Raw genomic sequence first — 27,963 nt, forward strand, 5'->3', positions numbered from 1 at the left:
TTCCAACAAAATTAAGCACATTTATTGTGGACCTGCACACTAAAATAACAAGAATGCATTTTCAGACAGCATGGGAGAAGTGATTAAGATGAAAAAAAAAGCAGTAAAGTCATTTTTACTGATTGGCTAAAAGCGTAACATAAATAGTCTGATTTGTTATGTACACATGTACCACTCAATAGCGTCGGCAATCTTGAATTAATGCACTATATTAAAATAACACTCGACATTGCATTGTGAAGTAAAACTACAGCTAGTGCTATCAGCTATTCGACTTTTGTAGAAGGCACTTTCCTGTAAAAGCACAAAAGGTTTTATGCTTTAAAACATTAAATGCAAATTTCATGGCAGTGTGGTGCCTATAAAGGCGGAAACCACCAGGTGTCTGGACAAATTCTTTCATGTGTCCTTGTACTTCGTGAAGAGGTTGTACAGCACTCTCAGAGTAGACTTCAGGTCTGCGTTCACCAGATCTGTGGAGAAAGAAGGTTAAGTTCAACAAAGCTACATTAATGAACATACCTGAAGATATAATAATTTCACAACATTTAGTAAAATAAAGAAACAAGCGGGCAATGAAATTCTGACTGAATGTCGAGGCAGAACGGACTGCTTGAACAGAAGTGCAAAAACAGCTAAAAAGAAAACTGCAGACGTAGTTGTGGAAACATAAATGAGAAAGTGGCACGCAGTGAGTTCATAGTTTATGACATGTGCATGTATAAAACTGTTTACCAAGTGAGCATCCAATTTATTACCTATATTTTATAGATATATATCTCGCCTACCCTGATATGCCTTGGAGCTCAAGACTAACCATTGTGGCTAGAGCGATACACTCGTTTTTCATCTAAAGTGAAGTTTAGAAGTAACTTTACATGGCACTACTGAAATGAACAATAAAAATGGTGCATTCACATAGAAAATACACATTTGGAACTTGAGTGTTTCACTAATCTGGTGATTAAATGATAAACACTGTATGCTGCAACTGCAAATGACTGTTTCACTGGGGCCAAAATGTGGACTAACAACATTCTGAACAGAGCCATTTCCTCTGTAGCAGTGCTACTTTCGATGCTGGCAAATAAGAGGAAGCCATGGGTATGAGCAACTGAGATATAGAACACTAGAAACTGGCCAAGTCAGCCTGACGTTGGTCAGCATCGCAGGCTCACCACCGTCTTCCTCAAAAGTTCGACTGGATGCGATTCAAACATAAAATCACCCAACACTGTACTAATTTCCTGCTTGTTGCTCAAACATATGTGCCGAAATGCACCCAAACCTAAATCTTAAATCCTTATTTAGCTTTGTCCTATGAGACGGAAGAACAAAATATTAGAGACAGAACACAGAGCTCGACGCCTAGTAGCCTGATGAGGTTCCTGCCCTTCGTGTAGACGATGATAAAGAGAGCTGCATGAGCTGGGGAGAACATTCATGTCTGATTGACAAGATGCGCTCAGCCACGCTTAATCTATTGTGCTACCAGAAAATAAATCTGGGCGCATCCTCAATTTCCCGGTGCAAGTGATTCTATACAGCACGATGATGGCCTCAAGCTGAGCAAACCAGAATGAACTCTTGATGATATGTGGCTAGAGGTGTGAGATGAGCGGGTTAAGTAAAGATCAGGGTTCCAAAATAGCATGCTGCTGGTTTGAAGGCATGGTCCTAAGGGGCACCAAGAAATGTGTTGATGCGTCCACATTTATTTGAAGGCTGCATGAAGGGTTAAGAGCGGTTGCAACTGGTAGATGCATCTAGTCTTTCCAACAGTTATGGATGTTCTCCACCACTCTTGCAGTTATCTTCGTCATCTACAAGCTTGAGTGCACAGTGGCACTACATGGTGTACTAAAAAGAAATGAGGATTTCAATTTGTAAGCAATAAGTGATTTGACATGCCTGTTCAGTGAGAGATGAAGTTCTGTGTGAACAGCACTTGCGAAACAGTTAATGCTCATCATTGCACAGTCGCAACTGTGAAGCCAAGTTTAACATCTTTAGACACAAATATCAGTTCTCATTCACAGCCTGTGCACGATTAGCAGTTCAACATGTAATAGCAGCGTGGGTAAACAAATAATCATTAAAGCAGCAGAAACTCTGCTTTCAACAACAACATGTGCACGCTTGTTTGTTTGCGTTCTCGCAGTGCATGCAAAAGTCAAAAGCTCACCTTCTGGCCTTGCCTTCGGTTTTGGCAGTCCTGCATCCGTCATAAGAGTGAATGAAAAGGACACGTTGTGAACCTTCTGCTCAAAATTTGAAGGTGTTGGAAAAAAGCAGTAAAGGGGTACGAAGTAGCCCTCAACGAGGCCCATGAGCAAAACAAGGTAGATGCCGTCCTGGAACTGAAGGGCATCAGCATTGTTAGTTTCTGTGCAAAATTACCAATGCATACAGTTATGTATTTTACCAATGGTAAGAGAAAGGTAGCAGGATAAAGATGTTAAAGGTGCTGGAGCATAAAATTTTAGCTGCGTGTTTTTTTGCTGCAATAAACTGTGAAACTCAAGCCGATATGGACAGCCATGTGGACTGCACCAACATGCGGTAAATCATTTATAATTTAATTTTATTCTGCTTCATGTTTTTTCAGCTTTGGTTTCAATAGCAATACAGTGCCAGTGATGTAAGAGACAAGTTAAGGTCATGTGAGATATATAAACACTGCAGTATGGTGGCTGCTTTCTTTGTTTTAATTCACCCGAACTCTTATGCAGCTGGAATGACAAAAATGAACAAGCAGTGATTATCAGTTTTTATATCCTTTACATGACATCGTCTATTCTTTTACGCTGTTGCCATTGTTCGACTGTTGAAAACAGAAGAGCAAAAAAATTTGATTCCATATTATTCAGCTGGTGTAGGGAAATCCCCCTCGTGATTCATGAACACTAAAACACAGTGCACCATTCCAAGAAAAAAACGCGTATCCAAATATTTTGTGCCTGACATAAATTTACTGCCCACTAAAAGACTATACTGCTAAGTTTTCTAGGAAAGTGAGGTCCTAAACTCCAGACTATTTTATTAGAATTCCTGTACTTACTTTGGTAATACACTAAACATTGTATTCTTAAAGCCGTGTTTGCTAATTACAAATACAATACACTGTCACTAAAGCTGTATACCTGTGCTTTGCAGCAAGGCATAAACACACAGCATATTAGACAAACAGGCCTTATTCAGAGTCAAAATAAAGTTTTTAAATTACGGTGTGCACCTTCAAAAACAATGCAATAGTTAGTTCCTATACAATTTTGATACTGTGTGCCTTATGCAACTGTGTTAGTAGCAAGGCCTCCTTTCTTTATTAGTTGTTGCATGTTCTTAGATGATGTAGCACCCACGCAGTCCCCTACAGCACTGCTCGTACATGCTCAGTTGTCTTCTATAATTCATCTATTCAGATTAAAACTTTTTAGAAGTTCTATCCTGCACTCCGTAAATGCAGAGAAATGTGCATCATTTTATGCCAGGTCTCTCTCCACATCTACACCTTTGGACATCACTTTTGCTTTCTACATTAGAACCATATACTGTGCGTGCTCAGTTCGCATGTCGGCATGAGAATACAGAATCAGGTTTGGCTAATTTGGCGAAATCTAGCAGTCGGTTCCTGTTGAGTCGTTTTCCAGCTTGGTGGCCACTGATGTAGAAATCGATCGTGCCCTTTTTTTGCCACACTGACCACACCTCCTTGCGATGGTAGGCCAATGTATTTTTCAACAAAGTGAGGCGAAAAGGAATTTGAAAAAAAAAACCTAAGAAACAGAAAAATAGCAGCAAGTACTAAAATGTGAGATACTGGTTTTTATATAGCACTGATCATCAGAAACTGTGCTAAAAAATGCGGCACCTACTACAAGATGGAAAAAAAGGAACGCAAGCATGAAAATTACGTATTTCGGCATTTACAGGCAAATGCCTAGAGTTCCGAGTCCTAGTTATCAGATATTGAATACAGACCTGTGTGTCCAAGTCAGTGACCTCAAGATTGACCTTGTTCAGGTGCTTGTTCACAAAGCTCATCAGCGACTGAAAAGCAAGATGGAAAATTTCAACTCATAAATATCATTATACTTGTAACAAGAGAAGAAATAAGTAAAACACTGACCTTTTTCACAACTTGTAACTTGTCTGGAGCATGGTCGAAGAGGGTATCAAATGCATCACGCTCTGCATGAATAAAAAAAAAAAACATGCCAGGTTTCATTATGCAATACTGCTTGTAATGCGATATGACATTACCTAGCCACATGAGAAGCACAAGACTAAAAATATTACGCAGTGTCTACAGCACCAACAAATGATGTGGCAAAGGGACTGTCTAGAGCGCTGCTGCCAGATGGCGTTACAATGCATAGCTTGAGCCCCGGGATGGTGCTGCAGTACGGTGCAGACGGCACTCGAAGGATGAATATGAGCATTATGAGATGAAGCTTTCCTTCATCCTTCGAGTGCCATCTGCAGCGGTGCAACAGCGTACTGCAGCACCACCCAATGGCACCGAAGCTATGCACTCTAGCGCTATTCGGCAGCAGCACTACCACTCCTGCATTTTGGTGCTGTTCCTGGTGCTTGCTCCTGCACTGCTGAGAGTTGGAGATGAACTAGGAAAAAGCGTATGCTAAATTTAGAACCACTGTTTGTGGGAATTCAACCTCATTTTTTTCAGCCCACTTTTCACACCTGGACTTATGCTGTACCCTCTGCTGGAGGCTAACAATAGTGAGTGTGCCCCACAAGGACTGTCTCGAGTTTGCATCTTCTTTTCATGCCTTCAAAACTGCCTTCTGCTAGTTGAGCACGTGATTCCAGGAGGGTGACTTTCGCCTGCTGCCCTTTTGATTGAGGGAAGTTCTTTGCTGGAAGGAGTCGTAGCCTGTCAGTGGAATGAAGCTAGCCATGAGGGAAACTGCTATGTAGTCTGATGCACTGGGAATTATCGAGCCTTCTGCTTCACCACTCGTAAAGATGCTGGCGACTTTTGCCTTAAGACATAGGTTACGATTCCTACGGAGTGAAACACAGGTCCTGCCCTCGACTACACATCGTTTCAGAATCCCTCCATCTTATTCCCATTACACTATATCCCCTTGAGATGCTGCTTGCTTCTCTTTGCCCCTTTTTCTTCTTTAGTGGCAAGTGTGCGTCTCTTTTTCCTTTCAGTCCTTACCATCTTTCTGGCCAATTCTCTGCTTTTTAACTTCCTTTGTACATGCGACAGCTTGTCCGTGGTGCAGCCTCTCGCTATGCCATTTCCTCCACCCAACCACCCTGAGCCTCCCGGGTTCCTCCTCACTTAGCTTACACTTGCTTGCTGTTTGTTCCTCTCTGCTCTTGCATATTAATGCTCCTCTAGAAGAAAATAAAGCTGCCTTGGCCCTCCAAAAGCCGTGGTGTCTGCATGGACATCCACCGCTTTCCGACAAGACTGCGGCCATATTGGGTGTCACATCATTTCAAGGGCGCCATGCCTTGCTGTGTCTACAAATTGGATGCTGCTGTTTCAGTGTAACCTATGCCAACCTGTCGATCTTCATCTACTGCATGCGGCCTGCTTAAGCTGGGAACACAAACACATACAGTTCTTTCTATACGAGTGTGGACCTGACCATCCTGTACACAGAGCAGTTGGCCTTCTTTTTTTTTTGTTCAATCTTTCTCTGCCATGCTCCCTCCAAAATTTTTTTCCGGAATGAATGAACTTTTAGTTGTTAGCCAGTACTTCGTTTGTATCTTACATCCTCCGGCTATTCGTATCTTACATCCTCTGGCTGCACTTTCCTCATGAATGGAAGTGCATAAGGACACAGAAAGGAAGGTACCCAGTGATTACAGATGGCTATAACTACACTCCAGAGGGCAAAAACCCAAATAATAATAATAATAATAATATTGATTTTTGGGGAGAGGAAATGGTGCAATATCTGTCTCATATATTGTTGGACACCTGAACCGCACACCAAGAGAAGGAGGAAATGAAAGAAGGAAGAAATGAAAGAAGGAAGAAAGAAGTGCCCTATGGAGGTGGAGGGCTCCGGGATAATTTCGACCACCTGGGGATTTTTACCGTGGTCCGTTTCGAACCAAAAAACAAAAACAAAATAAAGAAAATGAACCAGAGCTGACCAGGAGCAGCGGGAAAACACAACAGCGGCAGTGCTGCTTCTGGATGGCGTTATAGTGTGCAGTTTGAATGCTGTGGGACGGCGCTGCAGTTCGCTGTTGCCGCATCGTCCGAAAGACTTCCGACACTGCTAAAATATTAAGCAAAATCTGCCACCTTTTGTCCCCTTACGTATTACATAAGTGTGAACAGTTACAAAAAAAATTTATTTATTTTTTATAAGTCTGGTCCCAGCTTCAAATGGAAACCAGGCAGCAAGGTGAAATGCTACCACAAATACTCAGGCTGACTTCAATAAACCTGTCAACATAAGCATGTTATACTTACCGACCCGCATACCAAGGTCACTGAAATGAAAAAAGAAAGATTAAGAATCTGAAATAAACAAATAAGCACTGACAGGACAAAGAATTAAATTTTGAACCTTTGAGTAAATAATAATTACGTGATCGAATGCTTGTCAACCATTACTACTGTAGATATTTTGATTCTCAGATTTCAACATGGACCATAGAAGGAAACTCTCATGAAATGTGTTGAGCTAACCTCCACAACCTTGGATTATGGGTAAGTGCAGGATTGCAGGATAGCAGCTGCCAAATCAGTGAGAGGATAGGAAAGATAGCTCAGTGAAAACTTGAAATGTGTTGAGCTAACCTCCACAACCTTGGATTATGGGTAAGTGCAGGATTGCAGGATAGCAGCTGCCAAATCAGTGAGAGGATAGGAAAGATAGCTCAGTGAAAACTTGAAGGGCGCCCACAGTCACGACGATGCTTGGCAGTCAAACCACTGCAAACTACTGTTAACAGCACTTAACAGAAAACGAGTTGAAAAGGCAGCAGGGCAGTCTTAGTCCACTGCTCAGTTCATCTGGGGCCTCTCTTGTCAAAATTTTGGTCAGTAAACTGAGCTTTCCTCTCTCTTCTTGCTCAATTTGTTTTATGTTGCCAAGGATCACATCCTCCTGCCTTCTCTCTACCGTGAATTAACTGCACTTTGTGCATCTGAAACAAAGCTGCAGTTGGCAACAATGACAAGGGTTAGAGGAACATCTCAGAAGGCTACAAGAATACTACAGGCAACCAGTGATATTAAACCACAGTTGCCAAAATAGCGTGAATAATATTTATGCACCTGAACTGAATCATGCGAGATTCCTCAGAATATATTTATTTACCGATATAGGACATTTAAATATAAATTACTGGAAGTGGCAAAATAGGTTTTTAAGAGGCCAGAATCCCAAAATACTGTTGAAACAAATGCGCACCTTTATAAATTATTTATGCACCTTGTGAGTGACCAAGACTTTAAATATGCTTTCCATGCCATTAAGTGGGATAAACAACATTTGGAGCTGTGCAAACCCCTCATGTATTGTCCCTTGTGGACTTTTGAATAAAAATTAAGTAGTGAGGTAATAAAACCATTTCCTAGTGCAATGCTTGTTCTGAAAGTGCTACAAGAACGTAAAAAACATAGTGAGCTACCGTGCCTCTGATGTGAAACAATGCAAACAAGCTCTCACTTGATTAAATGGGGAAAATGATGCGCAATTACTATGGCATTTGTGTCAAACTCTCAAGAAGGTGAAAATATATGAAGCATATGAAGCAAAGAAAATAAAACAAAAATTATTCTAGAATGCAGTCCGTGAAAAAAATCACTTTATAGTTTTTGCACTCACTCGTATGTGGATGTCAGCTCTTCCTGAACAGTCCTTGGATGCAGGATTCCATTTCGCTTCTGAAAAGTGAAGGTGATCACACAACCGTGAACATGCACACTAATTTTTGCTTACCATTAAATTTAGCACATTTCACAATGCGAAAAGTGCAAGGTCTATGATGTGCAGGGCCTAAACTGGGAACTGGGTTTTACTGAGATATTAGGAACAACTGAGCATTTTTGTGATCTACTTGCTGCGAATGAACACCAATTTGTTTTGCCGAGACAAAAAAAACCTGAACTCACTGGGTTAAATAACAGCTTCAGATGACATAATAGAGCATTCTCACCTGAACCACCACAACATTCACGACCACGTTCTCAGGCAGCCGTACAGGCGCTCTGAAATGCCTGGCCAAAGCAACTAGCAAGTGAATGATGGATACGACATTCTTCTGGTGGATGCCTGAAAAGAGAAAAAAAAAAGCATTTCATCATTCCATTTAGCTGAGCAATGCCACCACTGGCACCATTATGTACTTTTGAGCAGAACTAAAGTCTCGATGGACTTACGAAGTTCATTTATTACACTATAAGTTCATAAATTTGGGCTTCAAGGGACCAGAAACAAAGTTTAAACTTTCCAAAGGTTGAATTATTGAGCGACCCGCCAAACGGTTTTTAGCAAAAACCGTTCGTATTAGGCATTTTATTTGGTCAAAAACTTGGCACTGTTGTGCACCCACACTCGACTGGCTGGCTGAAGTGCAGCTCCACCCAGGATGATGCGAAGCTCATAAAAGCAAAACCAAAACACTAAGGCGCACTGTTCTTTGGTGATAGGGCCCTCTGACTGGTGTCATGCCTGTTGTGCTCATGTCAGTGGAGCGCTGGCAACACTGTATAATTCAACTGAGGCTCGAGCAGGGTTATTGAACGAACGCTGGCTACGCCGGTCATACCATCATGTAGTCCTTCGTTGAGACACCAACTGAATTAACTGTTGCGAGCCCACCAGCATCTGAACTCACAAGCGTGTAAAGCCATAGACTTACATGGGCACTGTTCACGACTGCTCTGGTTTACAGAATTAGCGAGGGTCAGTTTAATGAGCTCTGACAGCATTAAAAAAAACTCGGACGTTTACGAGCCTTTGACGTCACTGCTCAGCATTAGGTGATGTGGGGGAAGGAATTCAAGAAAACGTTTAGTCTGGGAGATCTTGAGAACCTCCCTCTCTTCCCCTTCTGCTGGTGGGGTGGGTGTCTACGTGTTCTATGTCCCTATTTGTCCTCAACCTCAAGATTTCACTTGCCATGGTGACGATTCCTGGGGTCCGTTTTATGCAGGTTCGCAAAACCGGCTAAGAGCTAGTAACAGCTAACAGTGTAAAAGTTGAGCAAAGTGTATGATTGGAAGCTGATAAATAGAAAATCCACTGCATGTCACAGCCAGAAATTCGTTACATGACACAGGAGAGCAGTGGTGAGCACTAGTGGGAGGTGATATCAGGCTCTCGGAGGTATGGTCAGGTAAGGAGCAAATAATGCTGCTTACATTTAGAAAGAGGCTCCCCCTGGACAACACTCTCGCTATGCCCCTCTATCCACTATACTGGAGGTCAGGAAGACTTGGGAACACAATGTGCACAGTTAAGTAAGTTAAGCTTGTTCAGATTTAGTAGTTTTGCATGCAAGATACTTCCTGCAAAGCAATGTAAGCCAATCAGTTGAACTTGATACACAGCATGGAATGGAGAGGCAATGACAACTACAACAGTGCAGTGCAGTCACTCCACAGCCTGAGGGCATTTTTTACAAAAGATCTCTGATTCTTCCTTCACACCTATCCTAGAGGGGCGAATTTATGGGGGCCTCTCAGACAGGGCAATTGAGGGTGAGAGGTTTTGAATGTGCAGTACATTTTTTTGAACTTGCTTTGCCAAAAAGTAAGGTTTTCAAGTTTTTTCCAGAAATATTTTTGACTTGGGAGGGGTGGTGACCTCCACCCACACCAGTGAATCTAACACTGCTTTCCTGGCCTCCAGTAACCAACGATTAGCTGCAGGAACGTGCACAAGTCATAAAGGCTATTGTCCTGGCCGTTTACAATACTTACTTTCCACACTCCACTTGTACTGCCCCCACTTCGGAAGTCCAAGCACCTGATTTGCACAGTCAACAACTGTCTTCAGCTTCTGCTTCTGACCTTCCTCTGACTGCGTCACTTCCACAACATCAAGCTTCTTTCCAGACAGTTTTTCTATTAAAAATGAAAGATAAGCGACAGTTGGGCCAGTGGTTCAGAGTATCTTTAAACTGGGGATACTAGAAAATAGACTGATATCAATATAAAAAAAGCAATGTTTCTAACCAATACAACAGCTCATGAACAAATAAGGTTCGATATATGACATGCACAATTTTTACTATTCAGCAGTGTTCAAACCGATGAGAACTGCAACATCCAGCATGGAACTTCGGAGCCAGCATCTACTGTTCATAAAAACTAGCAACATTTTAAAACAATACTAAACCTCATGAACAGGTATATCATGCAAGTGTTTTACCATTCGGCAGTTTTCGAACTGAACAAAACTGTGACAAATGGCACGAAACTTAAGAAGCAGCATTGACTGTTTCTATTGTTTTTTGGCTGACGGTGCTGCTTCTCCTGTCTCGAGAAGAACATTTTGGCAAGGTTCCTTAAATGTGCCCACTTTTGCTAATTTTCTCAGAGCAATAATAAAACTGGATGCTCAAACTTTTTAAATCATTAATGTGTAATAAACATTTTCTCCCCTGAAAAGCTCGATGCTATATTTTGTCGCAAAGATTTTTTTTGCAGCAATAATTGCAGATATTGACTCTAGTAGTTTTTTCACAGATGTAGAAAAAAACAGAGAAGTCAACAAAAATTGCAATTATTGAAATTACATTTTGTGCTATGTGCCAGTACTGCTGTCAGAAGTAGTGTGCACCAATAAAGGAGTGCATAACTTTTCACTGTGGCCTTATCATAGAAATATCATACCTCCAACAAATAATTCCACTAAACAACTGAACTAAATCAATATAACTTGGCAACTGGCTGCTGGGAAGCCAAAAAAAAAAAGTGGAATTTTCTTTCACTAAGTGTTCTTGCTTCTCCTGTCATTCTCAGCAATTCAGCTTGGTAATGACCACACTGAAATGCTCAGCACGACAGCCAACTGTCATAAAATCTCGGAAGTTATGCATCACGTGCATCCCTGAAAGAGATGCTGGGTGCACAAATTCAGACTAATTGTATGTACAAACAGGCCTTTGAAGAAAGGCAGCTTTCTCGCTCCAATGGATTAGAAAACTTCTCATTAGCTGGACAATCACTATAAGGGTTATGCTTTGCCACCTCCCAAGCTTTCGGTTTGCAGCATTCTTAAAGTTTGGTTTATGCGGGCTTAACGTGGCAAAGTGACTCAGGCTATGAGGGACGCTGTATGAAGGGCTCCGGAAATTTCGACCACCTGGGGTTCTTTAACATGCACTGACAACACACAGTACACGGACCTCTAGCATTTAGCCTCCATCAAGATTCAACTGCCGTGGCTGGCATATTCTTAAACTTTGTTTCTCTGCAAGGCTATATCATATAAAACTGTAGTCCAGGCTAAGTTTCAACAGTTGTTCACACACCTATCTAGAGCGCTCTGAAGGCGTGCGCTGTTTTGCATCTGTAACAATTGCTGCTGACTGTCGGTCCTGATGCAGCTTTTAAAGACATAAGTTAAACCCGATCGATGAGAATATACATGCACCATATGGACAGGTTTTGAGTGCTAGGCCACTGGTAAAGACACAAGTGCACTTCCCAGTGCGCAGTTTGAGAGCTCTAGAGGGTGTGCACAACTGTACTTGTACCACACACAAAAGGGGACAGTTTGAGGTGCTTGTCAGCCCTACAATACAATCTCTTCCAAACCTGTTTAACCAATAGGCCCCAGACTACTTTCTTTTGTTAAGGACAAGCTACAGACAGGCATGTGCTGCTGACTCGGAAGGGGGTGGCAAACCTTTCCCAAAGTGACTGTCCAGAGCTTACATAATGAAGGCAGCATTACCGATGTTTCGTTTTGATCTATGAATGAGAGTGAAACTGGCAAAAATGTTTTGGGCTGAAACAAGATCTTGTAGAGAAGCTGATTTAAAGAAATTTAAAACTTACCCCTTGCCAGACACTACGCTAGGATTAGGCAGTTAGGATGAATTGCTTAAAAACTTTGGACACCGTAGAAATGGAATTTTAAGTGAATATCGGGTCCATATAGGAATATTTGCAATTGCCACAAATGCAACGTCTTTCATGGCACGCAATAATGTTAATGTTACTTACCAAGAAGTTTCTGTAAAACCTGTCCATCAAACAGATCCTCTTCAATATCTTTCACAATAATTCGATGACTGGCCAACTCGTCGTTGATCCATTCAATGAGCACAGCTATCAGCTCCTTCAGCTTTGGATCTTCGTAGGACGATGGCTCAATCATGGCCCTTTCTTCCATTTCATCTGTTTGATAATAAAGTTTAAACATAGGCACAGCTGTCACCCATCACAAAATCAACAGCATATGACAACGCCCTACAACATGTCATCAATAAGGGTTGGACTTTTTCGGTTTATATTTTTTTTGCAAACAGAGGAGATTTTTTTCCCACTGTTTGCTGTGAATACAAGTCTTTTCAGCAAATATTATTTACCATTAACCAAAGCATTAAAGGCCATTAACTACAGTTAAAGCACTTGTAGCTGACTTTGCAGAAGGAAATGCTACTGCCAGTTAAGAAAGTGATGACAGTAAAATTATGAAAACATAAGACAATGAACAGAACTGAACTTTTGTTTCTAAAAGAGGATTGCCATGCTGGAATCTTACTCTAGGTTGGGGTTGTACATTTACTGCAATAAAAACGAAGTGTCGCTACACTGTAGCAATTGCCGGAAGAATTCGCTAGGCTAACCTCACCTTTAGCTTGCAACAACCTCAACTTCTGCTGCTTAACAATCAAGGAACGAGAGCACAACACTTTTTTGTGGTGCTTAAGCATGGTTTTGCAGCCTTAGATGCTGTAGAGAAACCTGCTTATCCAAGTGACCACCCTAAGCAGGTGATAACGGTGAACAGAACTACACTTGCAGACGACGTTTGTCAGCAAGATGAGCTTCCCAGTCTGGTGAGGTATGTAAGGCAGCGGAGCAATACCTCAAAACTCAAATGCGCTACTTTATCCAAGGGTGCCTGGCTTCCACACTTTGTTAGTTTGCTCTTCTGATGGAGCCTAACTCTTAATCGGTAGCCAGCTGGCAGCACTGTTCATGTCAAGAAAACTGACCTTTTTTTTTTTTCGCTTAAACCGAATTGCGAAAATTGAATTTCACATACTTTTATTGCTTTTTGGATCAAACCGAAATATCCAAGCCCAATTTTAAAAATATATGTGTGCAGCAACCACCATTATATCACGCACATAAACGTCCATGAGGAATAATAGAAATACTGAGCGTAATCAAATGACAAAAGTAGTGCAGACGAATCTCCATACCAAGGACATAATCTTGCGGTGGAAGTTCAGGAAGGGTCGGACTTCCTGGCGTGTCGATAGCATTTTTTCCTTCTTCTTGGAGCTCGACCACTGCGCAAAGAACAGGCAACAGTATAATAACTGGGAAGGAACCGCCACTGCACCTTCTAAAATGTATGTCCACACTGAACGAGCGTGTTCATCGAGACCACGGAATCCTGCAGGTACCAAACGTATGCGACAACCAAATGATGTTAAAAGTTAACATCACAGGTCACAAATTACATGAAGTACAATAGCAGTTCGGTGATGGCCCATTCACAAATCGACGCTTGTTTCTAGACAACACAAACAAATGGGGTGTGGCGCGACATGTTTCATCGGCTCATGATGAAAAGTCGAAGATATCAATGTACCACACTGACAACTTCACAAAAGCATCCGCTCTGTGTTAGGTTGATGACAACGAAGATGTCATGAAAAAGGAGCTGCGCGTGCTGAACTAGCACAACTCCATACATGGTCACGAAAGGCGGCGCCTTCATACGAGCGCTGGATTTCGATTACTTTGAGCCAATACAATGACCGGACAGCACTTCTGACAAATGGATCGGTTACTACCTTCCTTGATCTTCTTCCTCCTGCCAAGTGTCCCCAAGTATTCCAAGAATGATTCGTCCTTTTTCCTCTGAGGAGTTACAGGTTTCGGCGACTTCGGCCGCGGGGACGCCATTTTCAGTTTACTCCTACACGCTCTCCGTTCAGGAAAAAAAACAACCAAAACCAACCTCTCAACACCGCCAACGCATTGAGTATGTGGCGCCATCTAGGAGCAACAACAACAACTGCGCTCAAATGTCTGATATTTGTTTTCAAACGTTTTGTGCGAATCTTGAAGTCCATTATGACTGCATTGTCAGCCCAGGCATGGCGCTAGTTGGGTGCGTCGCTTTAGGGTGCCTCTATGGCATGGAGGAAAAAAAAATCGCCCTCCCCACACTTCTTTACTGGTTACCGCAACCGGCTATTCGACCACTCTACACTAAAGCTTACCCTAGGCGCTCTAGACGCGTCTATGGTGGCTAGAAGGGAGAGGTGACGCGACCGGGAGGCGAGCGCCGCGCTTCCATTTCATGCCATGCGTAGGTGGCGCTGCTGTCCGTAGTGCGATGCGGCGAGCGCGCTGCGCGCAGGAAAGGCTGGCTGCGCCGGGTTCGCCGCGCGTGCAGAAAGCTGGATTTTTTTTTTTTCGCGTTCGCGCTGGATGCACTTGCGCAGATTGGTCTGAAACTGAGGTGAAGACTTTACAGCCTACAGTGATCATCAGTCTGCGTACGCTTTTAGCTCGTGAAAGCGCTCACTATAGAGAGCAATCTTGCGAGTCTCACACGATCTCGCAACTCTCAATAAAGGAGCGCCACAGAAATAAGCAGTCCTGCGCAAGCAAACCAGCATGTGAATATGACTTTTATTACACAATACGTTCAGGAACTTATCACGGAGGCATACTGCACAAATGGGAAACTATAAAAGTGACTCGATCGTTAAAAAATAGAAAGCTTAGAGGGTAAGGATATCACGTATCACATAGACTTACTGCACGTAACAGAAAAAATAAAGTGACTCGTTGAAAAATAGCTTAGACCATCGTCAGGAACATCATGTATCACAGAAACATACTGCACATGCACATTATGACTGAAACTATAAAAGTCGTTAAATAAAAAGTGGAAAGCTTAGAAGGCACACTTCAGAGCACTCGTCGAAGTTTTAACATCTTCATTCGCTCCCGCATTTCGTCCCGTTTTGCGTTCTGAGATTTCACGTAGAAATGAAGCCTTGTGAGCACATAAAACTTGATGATTCTGTTTGTGAGTGCTGTTTTGTGTTCTGGGCAGCCTACAAGATTCAACTTTGTAAGCTGGAGAAAAGATACCAAGTCCATTAGGCTGTCGCTTCTTACTTGCTTCACACTGAAGCAGTGGGTGAATGTGTTTTCTAGTGACGTCACTAGTGCATTCAGCTGGTCAGATGGATATAAAAGTCCTCCTCTGTCAACAGCTGCCGTGAGGGCTGCTTCAGCTGGCGGACTACCACCCTTATTCTGCAGAAGCTCCTGGCAGCACTCAGCACACTTTGTGGTCGCAATGCTTTTCCGCGCGACATAACCGGCCACGTAAAAAATCAGCCTGGAATCACTTGCTTGAACACACATCGCCCGGTGATCAAGGTCACAAGCACTGAGGACTTCATATGCTTCTGTAAGGTTCCCAATATCCAGAAGCTCGTCAATTCTCCTCTGAGAACTCGTCTCTTTTGCGCTAGAAGCATCAAGAAGGCTCCTCATTGCTTTTTGCTGGTGATCTTGCTAAGTTTTGAAAGCTTAGCGTGTTCACAGATATCAAAAATTGGCTGGCAGTCGGGTGATCGTTACAACCAGACATTTGTCGAACGATGCCAAAAACTCTTTCGATGGGGTCCTGGCACAAACGACTTGTCATGAGATAACGGAACCCCACCTCGGTTGTCAAATACTTGAGAAGATGTAGTGTGCTGGTCAGAGTCACGCGAAGACCTTCAGCTGTGCTACTGCTAAGGAAGCCTTTCGATCCAGCTGTATCTTCCCAGGAGTTCATGTAGGACAAGAAACTTCGAATGACTTCTTCGTGGTGATCTCCAGGTCTCAGGGCATCTGAGATGCACCGTGATGTCATCGCTTTAATCAAGCTTCTCATTGTTTCGATAAAACTGACGGTCGCCGCAACGCTGCCCAGCTGTGTCTCGATTTTATCTCGGTAGAGGAAAAGACCTCTCAGCGTCTCCTCACTAAGGAGCCAAAATGCATAGTTCACTCTTTGTTTTTCGAAGCCAGAAGGACGAACAACTGACTTGTTTATGTGGGGCATTGCCTTGAGAGTGGTGTCATGCATTTCATCGCACTTTCGAGCAATATCGATGTGATCGACAGCAGCATGTCCTTCTGGGATTTTCACGCCTGTCTGAACAAACGTGTTCCTCACGCATTTTATCAAATGTGGAAAATCTGATACAAAGTAGAGGAAACGACCCGGTTCAGTAGGGTGCTGCGTCCTGCAAACAACCTTTTCTTTTCTTCCATAGATGCCAAAAAAGCGCCACATGCTCCTGTTCCATGTAGCTCCATCGCATGTTATGAAGTCAACATGCAGCCCTGCATTCTCACACATTATCACGGCTTCCGTGACAATCTTGGCTAGGATATCCGCCTTCACATTGCGGTGCGAGGCAAATACACCAATTATCTGGTGCCACTTCCCTGTGAATGGTTGGAACAAAAGAACGAGGCCATGATCACAGGTTTGCGAGCGTTGGCTTTCTGCAGTGAATTTCCCCAGATCAACAAATCCTTCAATTTTTCCGCTCGACGAAAAGTGAAGGTTCTCGGCAAGTTTCATCTCGTCAACGAGGAGTCCTCCGTGGCACTGGAAGCGATCCATGGTTTTGGTCTTCTGAGCCACAGCAGCAAAAACTTTGTCATTCAGGCCGAACCCACTCTTGTAATTCTTCACATATCGACGCAGAGATGTACGTGATGGCAATATCATAATTTTATTTTTCCTGATATGCTGATAAAGCCGAGGACTTTTCATGCACATAATCAAGCATTCTAGAGCCCATTCGCTTTCGTACTTCATTCCATGTGTGCTTTTACGTCTTGAAGCAGCGAAACATGCCCTCACTTGCTGTTGCTGCTTTACCGGTAGGACCTTGATTGCGCTTTCAAGCACTGACGCTTCAATTTTAGAATTTTCTTTTTTCAAATTCTCAAACTTAGACTTCACCTGAAGCATGGCTAGCCTGCTTCGCTTCAGCTGTTCTGTCCGTAGCTTGAGTCTGTATGAGAGCGTTCCAGCCCTGGGCTTTGCTGCCCTTCTTTTGTATGATGCCTGATTAATTAGAAGTTTCCTTAGATACCTGCACTGTGGGCACGCTGCTCCGGGCGCCTGGGCTATTCCGGGACAGGAAGCACTGAAACTTTTCATCCCACAGGTCTTCTCTCGGTGCTTGGAGTTGGCTTCGAACTCTCCCTTTTTTCCAAAGCCTTTGCATGGAATAAGGGAGTCTACCTCTAGAAGAAGATCTTCAATCATTTTGGCATCGGTAATCTCGACGCTTCTGACTTGGGTTGCTTGCACGAACACCGTCGCTTGAATCGCGCTGCTGTCCGACATCACGAGGACTACCTTTTCAAAGTAGAGATTGTGGTCTTCTAACGCACACACAGTGAAAGCCGTGACGTTATCAGAACCAGCGATCTGGTGTCTGGACCAATACACGCTTGGTAGCTCGCATCTTTGAACGCAAAATTCAGATGCAAGAACCTGCTGATCTGAAACACTCCCTTCATCATTTGCGGTCTCTACGCCTTGGGAACAGGCACCCATTTCGCAACGTTGGAGCTTCGAGGGGAGGCCGCATGTCGACGTTTTCGATTGCCTCTTCTGAGGGGCTTTCTTGGAAAGGTACGACGGAGCATTTGGGTAAATCGTTGGAACCGCGTCGCTTGTAAGCACGGGTCGATCACGGGGAATCTTGACTGTTGCTCCGTTGATCACGTGCGTGAAGTGCCGGACAATATACTGTTCATCAAAGTGAAGTTCACAGAGGGCTGAGTTCTCGTCGAGAGCTTTGTCAGCCCGGGGCACGGCTCGTCGCCATGCTTCAAAGCGTTCGGGGTCCTTTGGCACAGAAAACAAAGAGACACGCTCACCCGACTTCCTTGACGATACGTAGCCAGACGTACAGTTAGGCGCAAAGCAGTGCGTTTGTCTCGCTTTCTTTGCACGATGATCCATTTGCTGATCCAGGACACAGACCTGAAGCATGCATGCCAACAAGTACCCCTTCACAAAAGAAACACAGCGAAAAACACGTGGGAGCACCGTCGAGACGAGCAGACGACAACCGCACGTGCGCACGCATGAGCAGGGAGCGGGGAGCGCGGGAGGCATCGAAGTGCTGACCGCAGCGCCGCTGCGGCCACCGCGGTGGCGGCATGAATTGACGGCGCGCCCTTTCGCCGCGAACGCGCCGGCGTTGACGCCACCTACCCCTTCTAGCCACCATAACGCGTCTGCATAAACTGAACAGACTTCAAACTACCCCTGTCTAATTTTACTAAACATTTAATCTGGCATCGGCATTTTTCACCACCCTGGGAAAGGGTGTGGTCTTTTTTTTCATGTAAAATTTCTCATTGTGAACATTGGCATTGTGTCCCTTTCGTTTTTTTTTTTCGCCTGCTTATGTTAGACTTTACGTTACCGTCAGTTTCAGATGCATCAACTCAATACCAAAAGAAATGTAGCTATACAAACTGCGTATCGGCAGTGAATATATAGGTATACTGACTTCCTGCGATAAAAGGAGCAAATTACTCTCCCCCCCTATCCATTTATTTTTTGTGGCATGTTCAGGAATAAATTTAACTATAAATCAAACTGAGAAGATCCGCGCTCTCACTTTTGGACATGGATGCATCTTTTTGGGAGCTGAGGACCTCTTGCAAGGTGCGGGCAGACTTCTTTCTCTTGGGAGGTCGCACCAGCGACATGGTCGCGACACTGACGAAGCCTCCAGGCCGCTGCTCCCCAGGCTCAGGAACAGGCTCGATGTCTTCGTAGATGTTCTCACTGGAATCCGTGGAGTCCTCGACGCAGCATTCTGGTGGAGGCGGCGGGAGGTCGTCCAAGTCGTCCGTGTCTGAGGACGAAGTCATCCTGCGCAAAGACGGCAGCGCCTGAGAAAGACGGAATGACTTGAATATCTGCGGGAAAAACAGTTCTTTGTCGCCTTTCTGAAAGGATTGATTAATGGCTTGCAATATGGAGTTCAACGTGCCAAAGGGACATGGACTATGACGGACACCGTAGTGGAGGGCTCCGTAATAATTTCGACCAGCTGGGGTACTTCAACGTGCACTGACATCACACAGTACACTGGAGCCTTGCGTTTCGCCTCTACTGAAACGCGGCCGCCGCGGTAGGGATCGAACTTGCGTCCACGGGCTCAGCAGTCGAGCCACCGCAGCGGGGAAAGGTTTGATTAACGGCCTTTTGGGAAAGCAACCGTGTAGCCCACGAGACAGTATACGCTACAGGACACCGGTTTAAATTCTCCAACCTATTTATTCTTTACCACTACAACCCATTTTTTTTTCTCTACCACAGACTGAAACCTCTGTACATGGAGGTTAGTACATTTCGTCTCCATTCAAACCAGCCGCCGTGGATGGGCTCAGGCCCGGCAACCCTATCTGTAGACTCATTCACAATGAAAAAAAAAAAGTAAATATGGGAGTTTTACGATTTTTACGATTTTTTTTTACTGGTGCAACGTGCAACAATACGGTCGCAAAAACTGCCCCAAACAACACGCAGCCGACCACGCAATTTTTGCGCTATCACTAAAAGCGTCTCCAGAATTAACGTGGAGACTTTTTCTCACGAGTGTGCTCTGTGCCGCGAACGTAAGGGCACGTTGCTAGATCGCTAGTGAATGCGCTTGAGCTCACGTCGTCTATTTTATTTCCTCGCTGCGTGCAAAGGGATGCGCGCACTGTTTCCTTCAACCGCCATAGGCCAGATTTCGCGGGAACCCCGGATACCGGACTACGAAGCCTTCTAGCATGCTTTTATAGAGTGATTATGTTAAGCATGCCTCCAAAATACCCCTCAGCCAAGTCTGTAATGCAATTTAGATTTTCTTTACACAATGAAGTGAGCCTGATTGGCGCTAGACTAAGTTTAATAATGATAATTAATGGGATTACTTTGAATGCTTACGTTGGAGCTTGGAGTTCCGGGTTTGGTCACATATGGAGGCGTAACATAAAAATTTATTCTCTTGTCGAGTTGAGAAAAACCGTGACTATTTTGTAGCGGTACATAATTTTTTGCGCGATGTTAAGGCTGCAGTTCTATCATTACTCAAGTCGTGCGGACGATACCTGAACACTTCTGTATTGTAAAGTGCGTAAACATCGACGATTGTGTGATGGACACATCACAATAAATAAATAAACAGAACACTGCAGAGACGCTCACAGGTATAATACGACTAACATGAATGACTGGTTCGCTTCTCAATTCATACTCCATCTATGTAGTTTATTTCTGGGAAAAGCCATAAGCTGCAAGTCCTGAGTGCACTGAGGACAGTGTACTTAAAAGATCGCTGAGGACAAATTGAAGTTGGTATGTATCGATAGATCATATTCACACTTTCAATTAGGTAATAGAAAAATACGCAGATTATAACCAACCCTATATATAGTCTTCATAGGTAAAGAGAAAGCATTTGAGTCAGTGGAAACCTCAGCAGTCATACAGGCATTGCGGAATCAGGTTGCAGAAGAGTCTTATATGAAAATACTGGGAGGTATCTGTGGCAACTGCACAGCTACCATAGTCCTCAATAAAGTCAGCAATAAAATTCTAATAAGGAAGGGCGTCAGGCAGGGCGAAACGATCTAGCCAATGCTATCCACCACCTGTTTACAGGATGTATTTCGAGGCCTGAATCAGGAATAGTTAGAGACTAGAGTTAATGAAGAATACCTAAATAATGTGTAGTTCGCTGATTGCACTGCCTTGCTGAGTCACTCAGCAGATGAACTGCAAAGCATGATCAATCAGTTAGACAGGCAGAGCAGAACGCTGGGTCTAAAAATTAACACGCAGAAAACCAAAGTAATGTTCAACAGTCTAGCAAGAGAACAGCGGTTCAAAATTGGCAGTGAGCGCCTGGAAGTGGCAAAGGAATCTTCTTAGGGCAGGCAGTGACAGCTGATCCGGATAACGAGAAGGATAAGAATGGGGTGGAGCGCATAAGGCAGGTTTTCTCAGATCATGAATGGAAGTTTACCAATATCCCTCAAGAGAAAAGTGTACAACGGCTGTATCTTACCGGTACTCAACTACGGGGCAGAAACGTGGAGGTTAACGAAAAGGGTTCAGCTCAAGTTAAGGTCAACGCAGCGTGCATGGAAAGAAAAGTGATAGGTTTAACGTTAAGAGACCGGAAGCAGGCAGAGTGGATGAGGAAACAAACGCGTGTCAGTGACATCCTAGTCGAAATCAAGAGGAAGAAATGGGCTTGGGCAGGGCATGTAATGCGAAGGCAAGACGTAACCGCTGGTCCTTAAAGATAGCGGAGTGGATTCCAAGAGAAGGCAAGCGTAGCAGAGGGCTGCAGAAGGTTAGGTGGGCGGATGACATTAAGAAGTTTGCGGGGATACGGTGGGCGCAGCTGGCAAAGACGGGGTTGATTGGAGAGACATTGGAGAGGGCTTTGCCCTGCAGTGGGCGTAGTCAGGCTGATGACAATGACGATGCATTGATATATTACCACATTATAGTGGCAAAGAATGGGAATTGACTGAAAACGCAGCTTTCATAAGCTCAGAAAAGAAATCAAGTACATGTCGCCCCCTCCGGTTGATTTCCCAAGTAAACTGCGTGTGTCGGCGCAGTTTTAGCTTGGATCTTATAGGCTAGGCTAGACTGTCATTCGCTTACAAACCCTGACCACGGAGTTCTTTCTAGCGCAGACGTCATTAGACTAAGTCAATTGGTGCAGTGATTTTTAAACGCAGTTTCCTGTGCAATAAATACCTCTTTTCCCACCGTACAAACTTCAGCATAGACAGAAAAAGGTATGATGTCTATTGGATGGTCTTCTGTTCAGTGTACCTTTACCACGCATGAATTCGAAGAGCCCGGAGAAAAGCTAGTGTCTTTGGGGAGAGGCGCAAATTTACACGAAGTGAGCCTCTAACTGACCAGAAAGCGGATTGTGAACGCCAATTTACAGAAAACAAATCAAGACAAAAGCGATAACGGCGGAGTCACTTTCCTACAAATTAAAACACATGTCTTTGCAGCAGCGTGTGGTAGAAAAAAATGAGGTGATGATGGCGCGATGGCGTCATCACTTCGATGACTTATTGACTTCATTCATGATGAAGTGTTAGCATGATTACATGAGGGATATATCATTATGTAAATAAATACCATAGCGCCCTAGCAAACAAGCAAAACCGTCCTAGCAAAACAATGCCATAACAAACAAGGTGACGTGTGCCTGCAGCTGATAAGCCGAAAACATTATGTTTAATTTTTAAATGCATCCGGATAGATATGCTAGAAATGTCAGCGTGAGAATCTTACCTCAAACACACTTCATGCCCAACAATTCTGGACAAAAACATTTTTGAGCGGGAAACAGTTTATGAGCACAATTTTTTCACAAAATTTAAGATCTCGGTGTAAAAATAAATATGCCCGCAGACCACTCGGCGGCACTCTTGAATTTTTTTCCTATTAAAGTTTTTGCTACCATCAAAAGCGTTCCCTATTTTTTTTTTTTTGGCAGACTTAACTGCTCGATGCGATCGAACTAAACGCGTTAAAACATAGATTTTTTCACACATCAGAAGAATGGACCATTCCCTTCAATATTTTCGTAACAGTATCTTGCAATTTTTCAATATTTAAAATTTTTTGTCCCGGAATGTTCGACAGGCGGTTTCGCTTCTTAATGTTACAGGCAAACAGCTGCAGGGCTCTATACAGTATTGATGCGCTTTGCCCGTCAAAACGCTGTCGTTGCCAGCGGTAATGATTCTATTCTTATAACATGAAGAGCGAAGTCTTCTGCGTGAACTAACCATGCACTACCGCTTAGGTAGACTTCTTTATCCCCCCGCACATATTTCTCTAACCAAACCCCAAGAGGTTACGTGGAGGCAACTCCAAACGAACACCTTACCCAACCCCGCTATATATGCCCGCATATACCCTGGGTTATACTCTCCCTCCTGTCAGCTATGTGGCCAACATGCCGCTCTATCCCACATACTCTGGGCTTGCCCTCAGGACTCCCCTCCGCGAGGTTTTCACCTCTCGAATCCAGACCAGTGGGAGGCCGCATTGCTCAGTTCCGACTCGGACACACAGATCCGGGTTGTGACAAGAGCTCTAGAAGTAGCCGAACGCCACGGACTCAAGGCCACTTGATGGGGCTATAACCCCACACCAACTGATACCTTGGTCGACAAAAATAAAGGTTATCCTCCTCCTCCTCCTGCTCTGCGTGAAGCCATACAAAACAACTAAGCCACTCACGTCTCTTCCTTGCTGTCTTTCTCGGGCATTGTTCCTGGTGACTTGTGAGCCCCCGCGGCGACTCTCTGGTGACCAGGAGTGAACCTCCAACTGGTATCGCGCGTCTCCAAGAAGTTGCCCAGCGTGGCGGATTTTTTACGAGGACTGCTGGCGCCCTCGGGACTGAGCGGAACCAGCACCACTGTGGGCGACGCGGCTGTGAAGCGAACTCCAGGCCTGGCGCCGGCGGGCGGCGGTGACGTCAAGCCTTCCGCCGTGAGGTCAGCGGAGCCCTGGTCAGGATGCGCGTCTCCGTCAGCCGCAGGAGCAGTGGTAGTCAGCCGGAGACCGGTGTGCTTTGGAAACTTCTTGGGCGGCAGCGGAACGGCGGGCGCTGAAGCCGGCTGGCATTCCTCCTGACGTAACAGAGTATACAGTCGATTCAGTTTTTGTTCGGTTAATACATTACTCAGTTCAATACGTGGCCAATGAACTTGCCACCTTCTCTGTCTGCAGGGGAATGGTGCACCTTATTTGGTTCTGGATCAGAACACGAATATTTATCCCACTCATCACTCGTGTCATCGTTGCCACTCAGTTAACTGAATCAGCCGATAGCGAATTCGGCCAATAGCGAATTTGGCCAATAACGAACCAGGCTGTGCAGAGCCCCCAGCTGACGTTGAAATGAGGATTAACAGCCGCAGTACTCTATTAAATAACCCACGGTATGTTCTAACGGTATCACTGCTGCTTTACGTCTCGGTTGCTTCGGTGACTGAAATTTCCATTTGTTTTTATCGACTGAGGAATCGCTGACGGCAAAGGAACGGGCCACGGGTTGTATAAGTCTTCACGGGCAACATGTGGGTATAGTTTTCGTAAGCAGAAATGGCGTCTATGTTTACGAGTTTCACAACCTCGAGTCCAAGCAAGACAAGCACCTCCTGAAAGTTATAAATTTTCAACTTAAATTTTTTTCCTCATACTTAGGGTCTGTTTGATTTTAAGCTTGCTTTTCCTCCTCTTCCTACAGAAATCATAAAAAAAATTGTCGTTAGCACCTCTCAGCATGTGCTGAATTTTTGTGCGTTGTGGTGTTGGCTGTTGAGCTTACAATTTATTGCAGGGACCATCAGAGAACTGCAAAGCGCACGTGTGACTGGGTAGACAGGCGCCAGTGCACTTCGTTCTCCTCTTGTGGCGCTGTGTGCGCCGCATCGCGCAGTCAGTACGACCGTATTACAGTTAAACCTCGCTATAACTAAGTTGAAGGAGCTCGGCAATGACTTCGTTATGGCCGTTGATTCGTTATAGCCCGTGTTGACCGAGCCTTGAAGGAAAATCGTCATTACTTCGTTATATTCGTTATTTCGTTATAAGCCGTTTAGTTATAACGAGCGTCGACCGTATCACGAACCATACTTGTGACCAAGTCTCAAATAGTGATCCTCACATCGTCAGAGAGGAACAGCTCCCGCGAGGGCGGCGGCAGCAGGGACTCGCCAGGAGGCGCCTGCAGCGAGTCTCTTCTGACCGGAGGCGGTGGTGGAACCTTGCGCGGGGGCGGAGGCAGTTCGTAGATGGGGCCTTCGGGGACCACCTGCACACCCACGACGCGAGGGGGCAGCGGGTCCTCGTCGTCGGATGAACAGCATGCCGCGGTGTCCAGTGTGGCGGCAGCGACGCTGTGGGCCTCCAGGAGCGTGGACCGCCGGAAAAGCCTCTTGCTCACCGCTCGGATCTCCTCGGCGGACATCTTGCGGCGAGAGACGAAGTCGCCCTCTGGCGGAGCATCCGCGAACCTGGATTGGAAGCACAGCGGCTCACAAGCGCGAACTGCAGCAGGGGAAAAACGCCGCGTTGTTCTAAGCACGTTCGCAGCAGTCCCAACACTGTGGGCTACGAGGCATTCTTTAGTGGAGAGCTACAGATTAATTTCGACCAAATGTTGTTTAGAGTGCGGAGAATCTTAATGAGCGGGTGTTCTTGTGCGAACGCACTACTTCCCTAGCTTAGCTGAAAAACCCCAGCTATGTGTGAAGCCTTAACCTTCGACCATTGATGGAGCGCCAGTGGCCGAGGCCCTGCGCAGTTGCTCCTTCAACGTGCGGAGTCGGCACCCCCCTAGACATGCAAGGCTGCCGACAAGACTACCGACAAGGTCTTGCATGCGGTTGCCTTTGCTGCGGTGTTGCCCCAAGTGGTTTCGCACATCACACTCGGTTAAGATACGTTAAAACCTATCATTTTTTTCGCATATCACCTCTGTATAATAAAGGCCGGCGCGAGTTGAGTCGATCCCAGTCGTGCTGACAGCTCGACTACATGCAACAAAGCCACTGCGGAAATTTGCGCATCACGGAGTTAATAGTTAAGAAACACCACAGCTCGCTTAGCTTGCATGTGTCCGCTCTTGTTCGGTGCATTTTTCTCTAATCCTATTCGTCGCATTGTTCTTTTATTTTGCTCGAACTGTTGCAAACGTTCCGGCCATGGTTCCGGCCAACATCCGTCACGCTATCTTGAGAGGGCTTCATTAGTTCCTTCATGCATTATGACTCCGTGTTGCTTGCGTAGCAGGGGGGCGGGGGGGCTTAAATTTTAGGCGTAGAAATATGATTATGGCTGATTTGTTGAGATAGTGTGGAAACTGCTGGCGTAGGAAAGAAATCATTGGATGTTATCACAAGTTATCCAGCAAAGGATGTTACTAAGAGGGGAACGGTCATGATATTGACCTTTACACCATACTCAAATTGTACATAAAGCGGCTAGAGAAACACCACATGTCCTACATTGCATCTGACAGCGTTTGAAGGAATGGCATTCCGATTCCGTCGTCTCTCGCACCCACACCCTCACTTGTGCGGTTTCAACCTGTCGCTGTTAATGGCGGTGCACTGCAGTTTTAATATATTCTGTGTAGGAGGCCATGGGCCTTTCTGGGTTTGTCTGAGGGGGCCGAGCACCACAACAACGACGGCCAAGACACGTTACACAAAAACGATCAGAAAGAGTTCATCGGACACATTTTTCTTTGTCGCCTATTTATCTTGCGCTATTAATCAAGAAAAATTTCGTGAGTTGCAGTATTAAATATTTCACAGGCAGTAATAAATCCATGGACGCAGTTATTGTTTCTTTTTGTTTCGCCTCAATTGGCGCCGTGCGAAGCCCAACATAAATGTTGTACGCGACAGAAACATGAAGAACAATACATTACCTTTGATCATGCGCAGTCTGAGGACCAGAGTAATCCATGGTGCCTTGCAAAGACGATGTCACACAATAAATCAGTGCAGAAAAACTCTACGAACCATGCGTGCATGGGAAAGCAAATGTATTATCACCACAAAATGGGAATTAAATGCTGCCGCGACCTGACATACCTCCCCGGAACTGCCTCTGGTTCGAGCTGCACATCGCACTGTGCAACAGCGCCGACGACTGCTACTTCCACTATTGCTAGCCGGAGCCACGCTTCAATGGTACGTTCATACGCCGCAGCCTCACAGTGGTTCCTTGAAGCGCACTCTTGCCGTTGGTCGCGCCATCTATGTCAACGCAGAACCATATAAGAACGCTGCGGCAAACGCGTATCACGAGACTGGTTCTTTGTCGCCATTGACGCCAGATGTCGCCCCGATCATTACACCAAAGAAGGGGGAGCCAAACGGCAATCCAAACCTTCCTGCCTCCGTACCACGTCGCGCCTCGGGAACAATGTTTTCGCTCGGCTATGTCGGCGTTCACGCTCCGTTCGCCGGGAAATGAACGGCGATAAGGGGAGGACGGTGTCCGGGCTGCGCCGTTTCCTGCCCCGGCAAACGGCTGTGAGTCCCGACTTCCTGCGGCCCCGTTGAAAGAGTAACGTTGAAGGAACCCTGGCTGCTGCTGTGGCATGACTCGCACAAGACCTCGGGTTGCTCTCGTACTCTGCTTGGGTGGCAGACGCTATGCCTCTAATTGGGACAACATTTAACGCTTCGCATTAAAAAAAAATTAACTTGAAATCCAGAACGAAGAGCATCGTGTCAAGGTATTTACCGATAAGAATAACATATGTAATTATAACATAAAGACTTTACAGATAAGACTAACATAAAGGAAAAGGATACTTTTCGTCCAGAGTGCCTCCCATACACTTCAGTATTGAAGTGGCTGCAATGCTTTTGCGTTCTTGACTAAAATGAACTGGCCGGGAGAAGTTGTGGTTAGAATTAGCTACGCAGGTCCGGAAGCAGGGTGACATTTCCTGTCACTCACTTTGGCAGAAAGGTTTTTGGACCCTGGCCGGATTCATAAACTATGTAAAGATGAGGGTAGCTTAGTGCAGGGTTCAGAATTCGGGGGCTGGCTATGCAGGGAACCATATATGTTGTGTGATGCGGGCTCCTTACGGATAAAAGTGAAAGAGAAAGCAGTTTAATCGTAAGGGAGG

The 27,963-nt window shown here is 44.9% G+C and overlaps 1 protein-coding gene across 1 annotated transcript; it reads right to left on the reverse strand.

Moving 5' to 3' along the window:
* parvin (beta-parvin) lies at positions 1 to 26,959 on the reverse strand. Its single transcript, XM_077637207.1, has 14 exons — positions 26,746 to 26,959; positions 24,976 to 25,324; positions 23,541 to 23,935; positions 18,877 to 19,133; positions 13,396 to 13,485; positions 12,188 to 12,361; positions 9,935 to 10,078; positions 8,167 to 8,282; positions 7,836 to 7,894; positions 6,473 to 6,492; positions 4,130 to 4,191; positions 3,982 to 4,050; positions 2,186 to 2,360; positions 1 to 473 (listed from the first exon to the last, which is right to left on the reverse strand). Exons 1-14 carry the CDS (start codon positions 26,781 to 26,783, stop codon positions 400 to 402), a joined length of 2,022 nt encoding a protein of 673 aa, XP_077493333.1. The 5' UTR covers positions 26,784 to 26,959; the 3' UTR covers positions 1 to 399.
* Between the last annotated feature and the right edge of the window lie 1,004 nt (positions 26,960 to 27,963).

Source organism: Amblyomma americanum, chromosome 9 (genome assembly GCF_052857255.1).
Source record: "Amblyomma americanum isolate KBUSLIRL-KWMA chromosome 9, ASM5285725v1, whole genome shotgun sequence".
Classification (NCBI taxonomy): domain Eukaryota; kingdom Metazoa; phylum Arthropoda; class Arachnida; order Ixodida; family Ixodidae; genus Amblyomma; species Amblyomma americanum.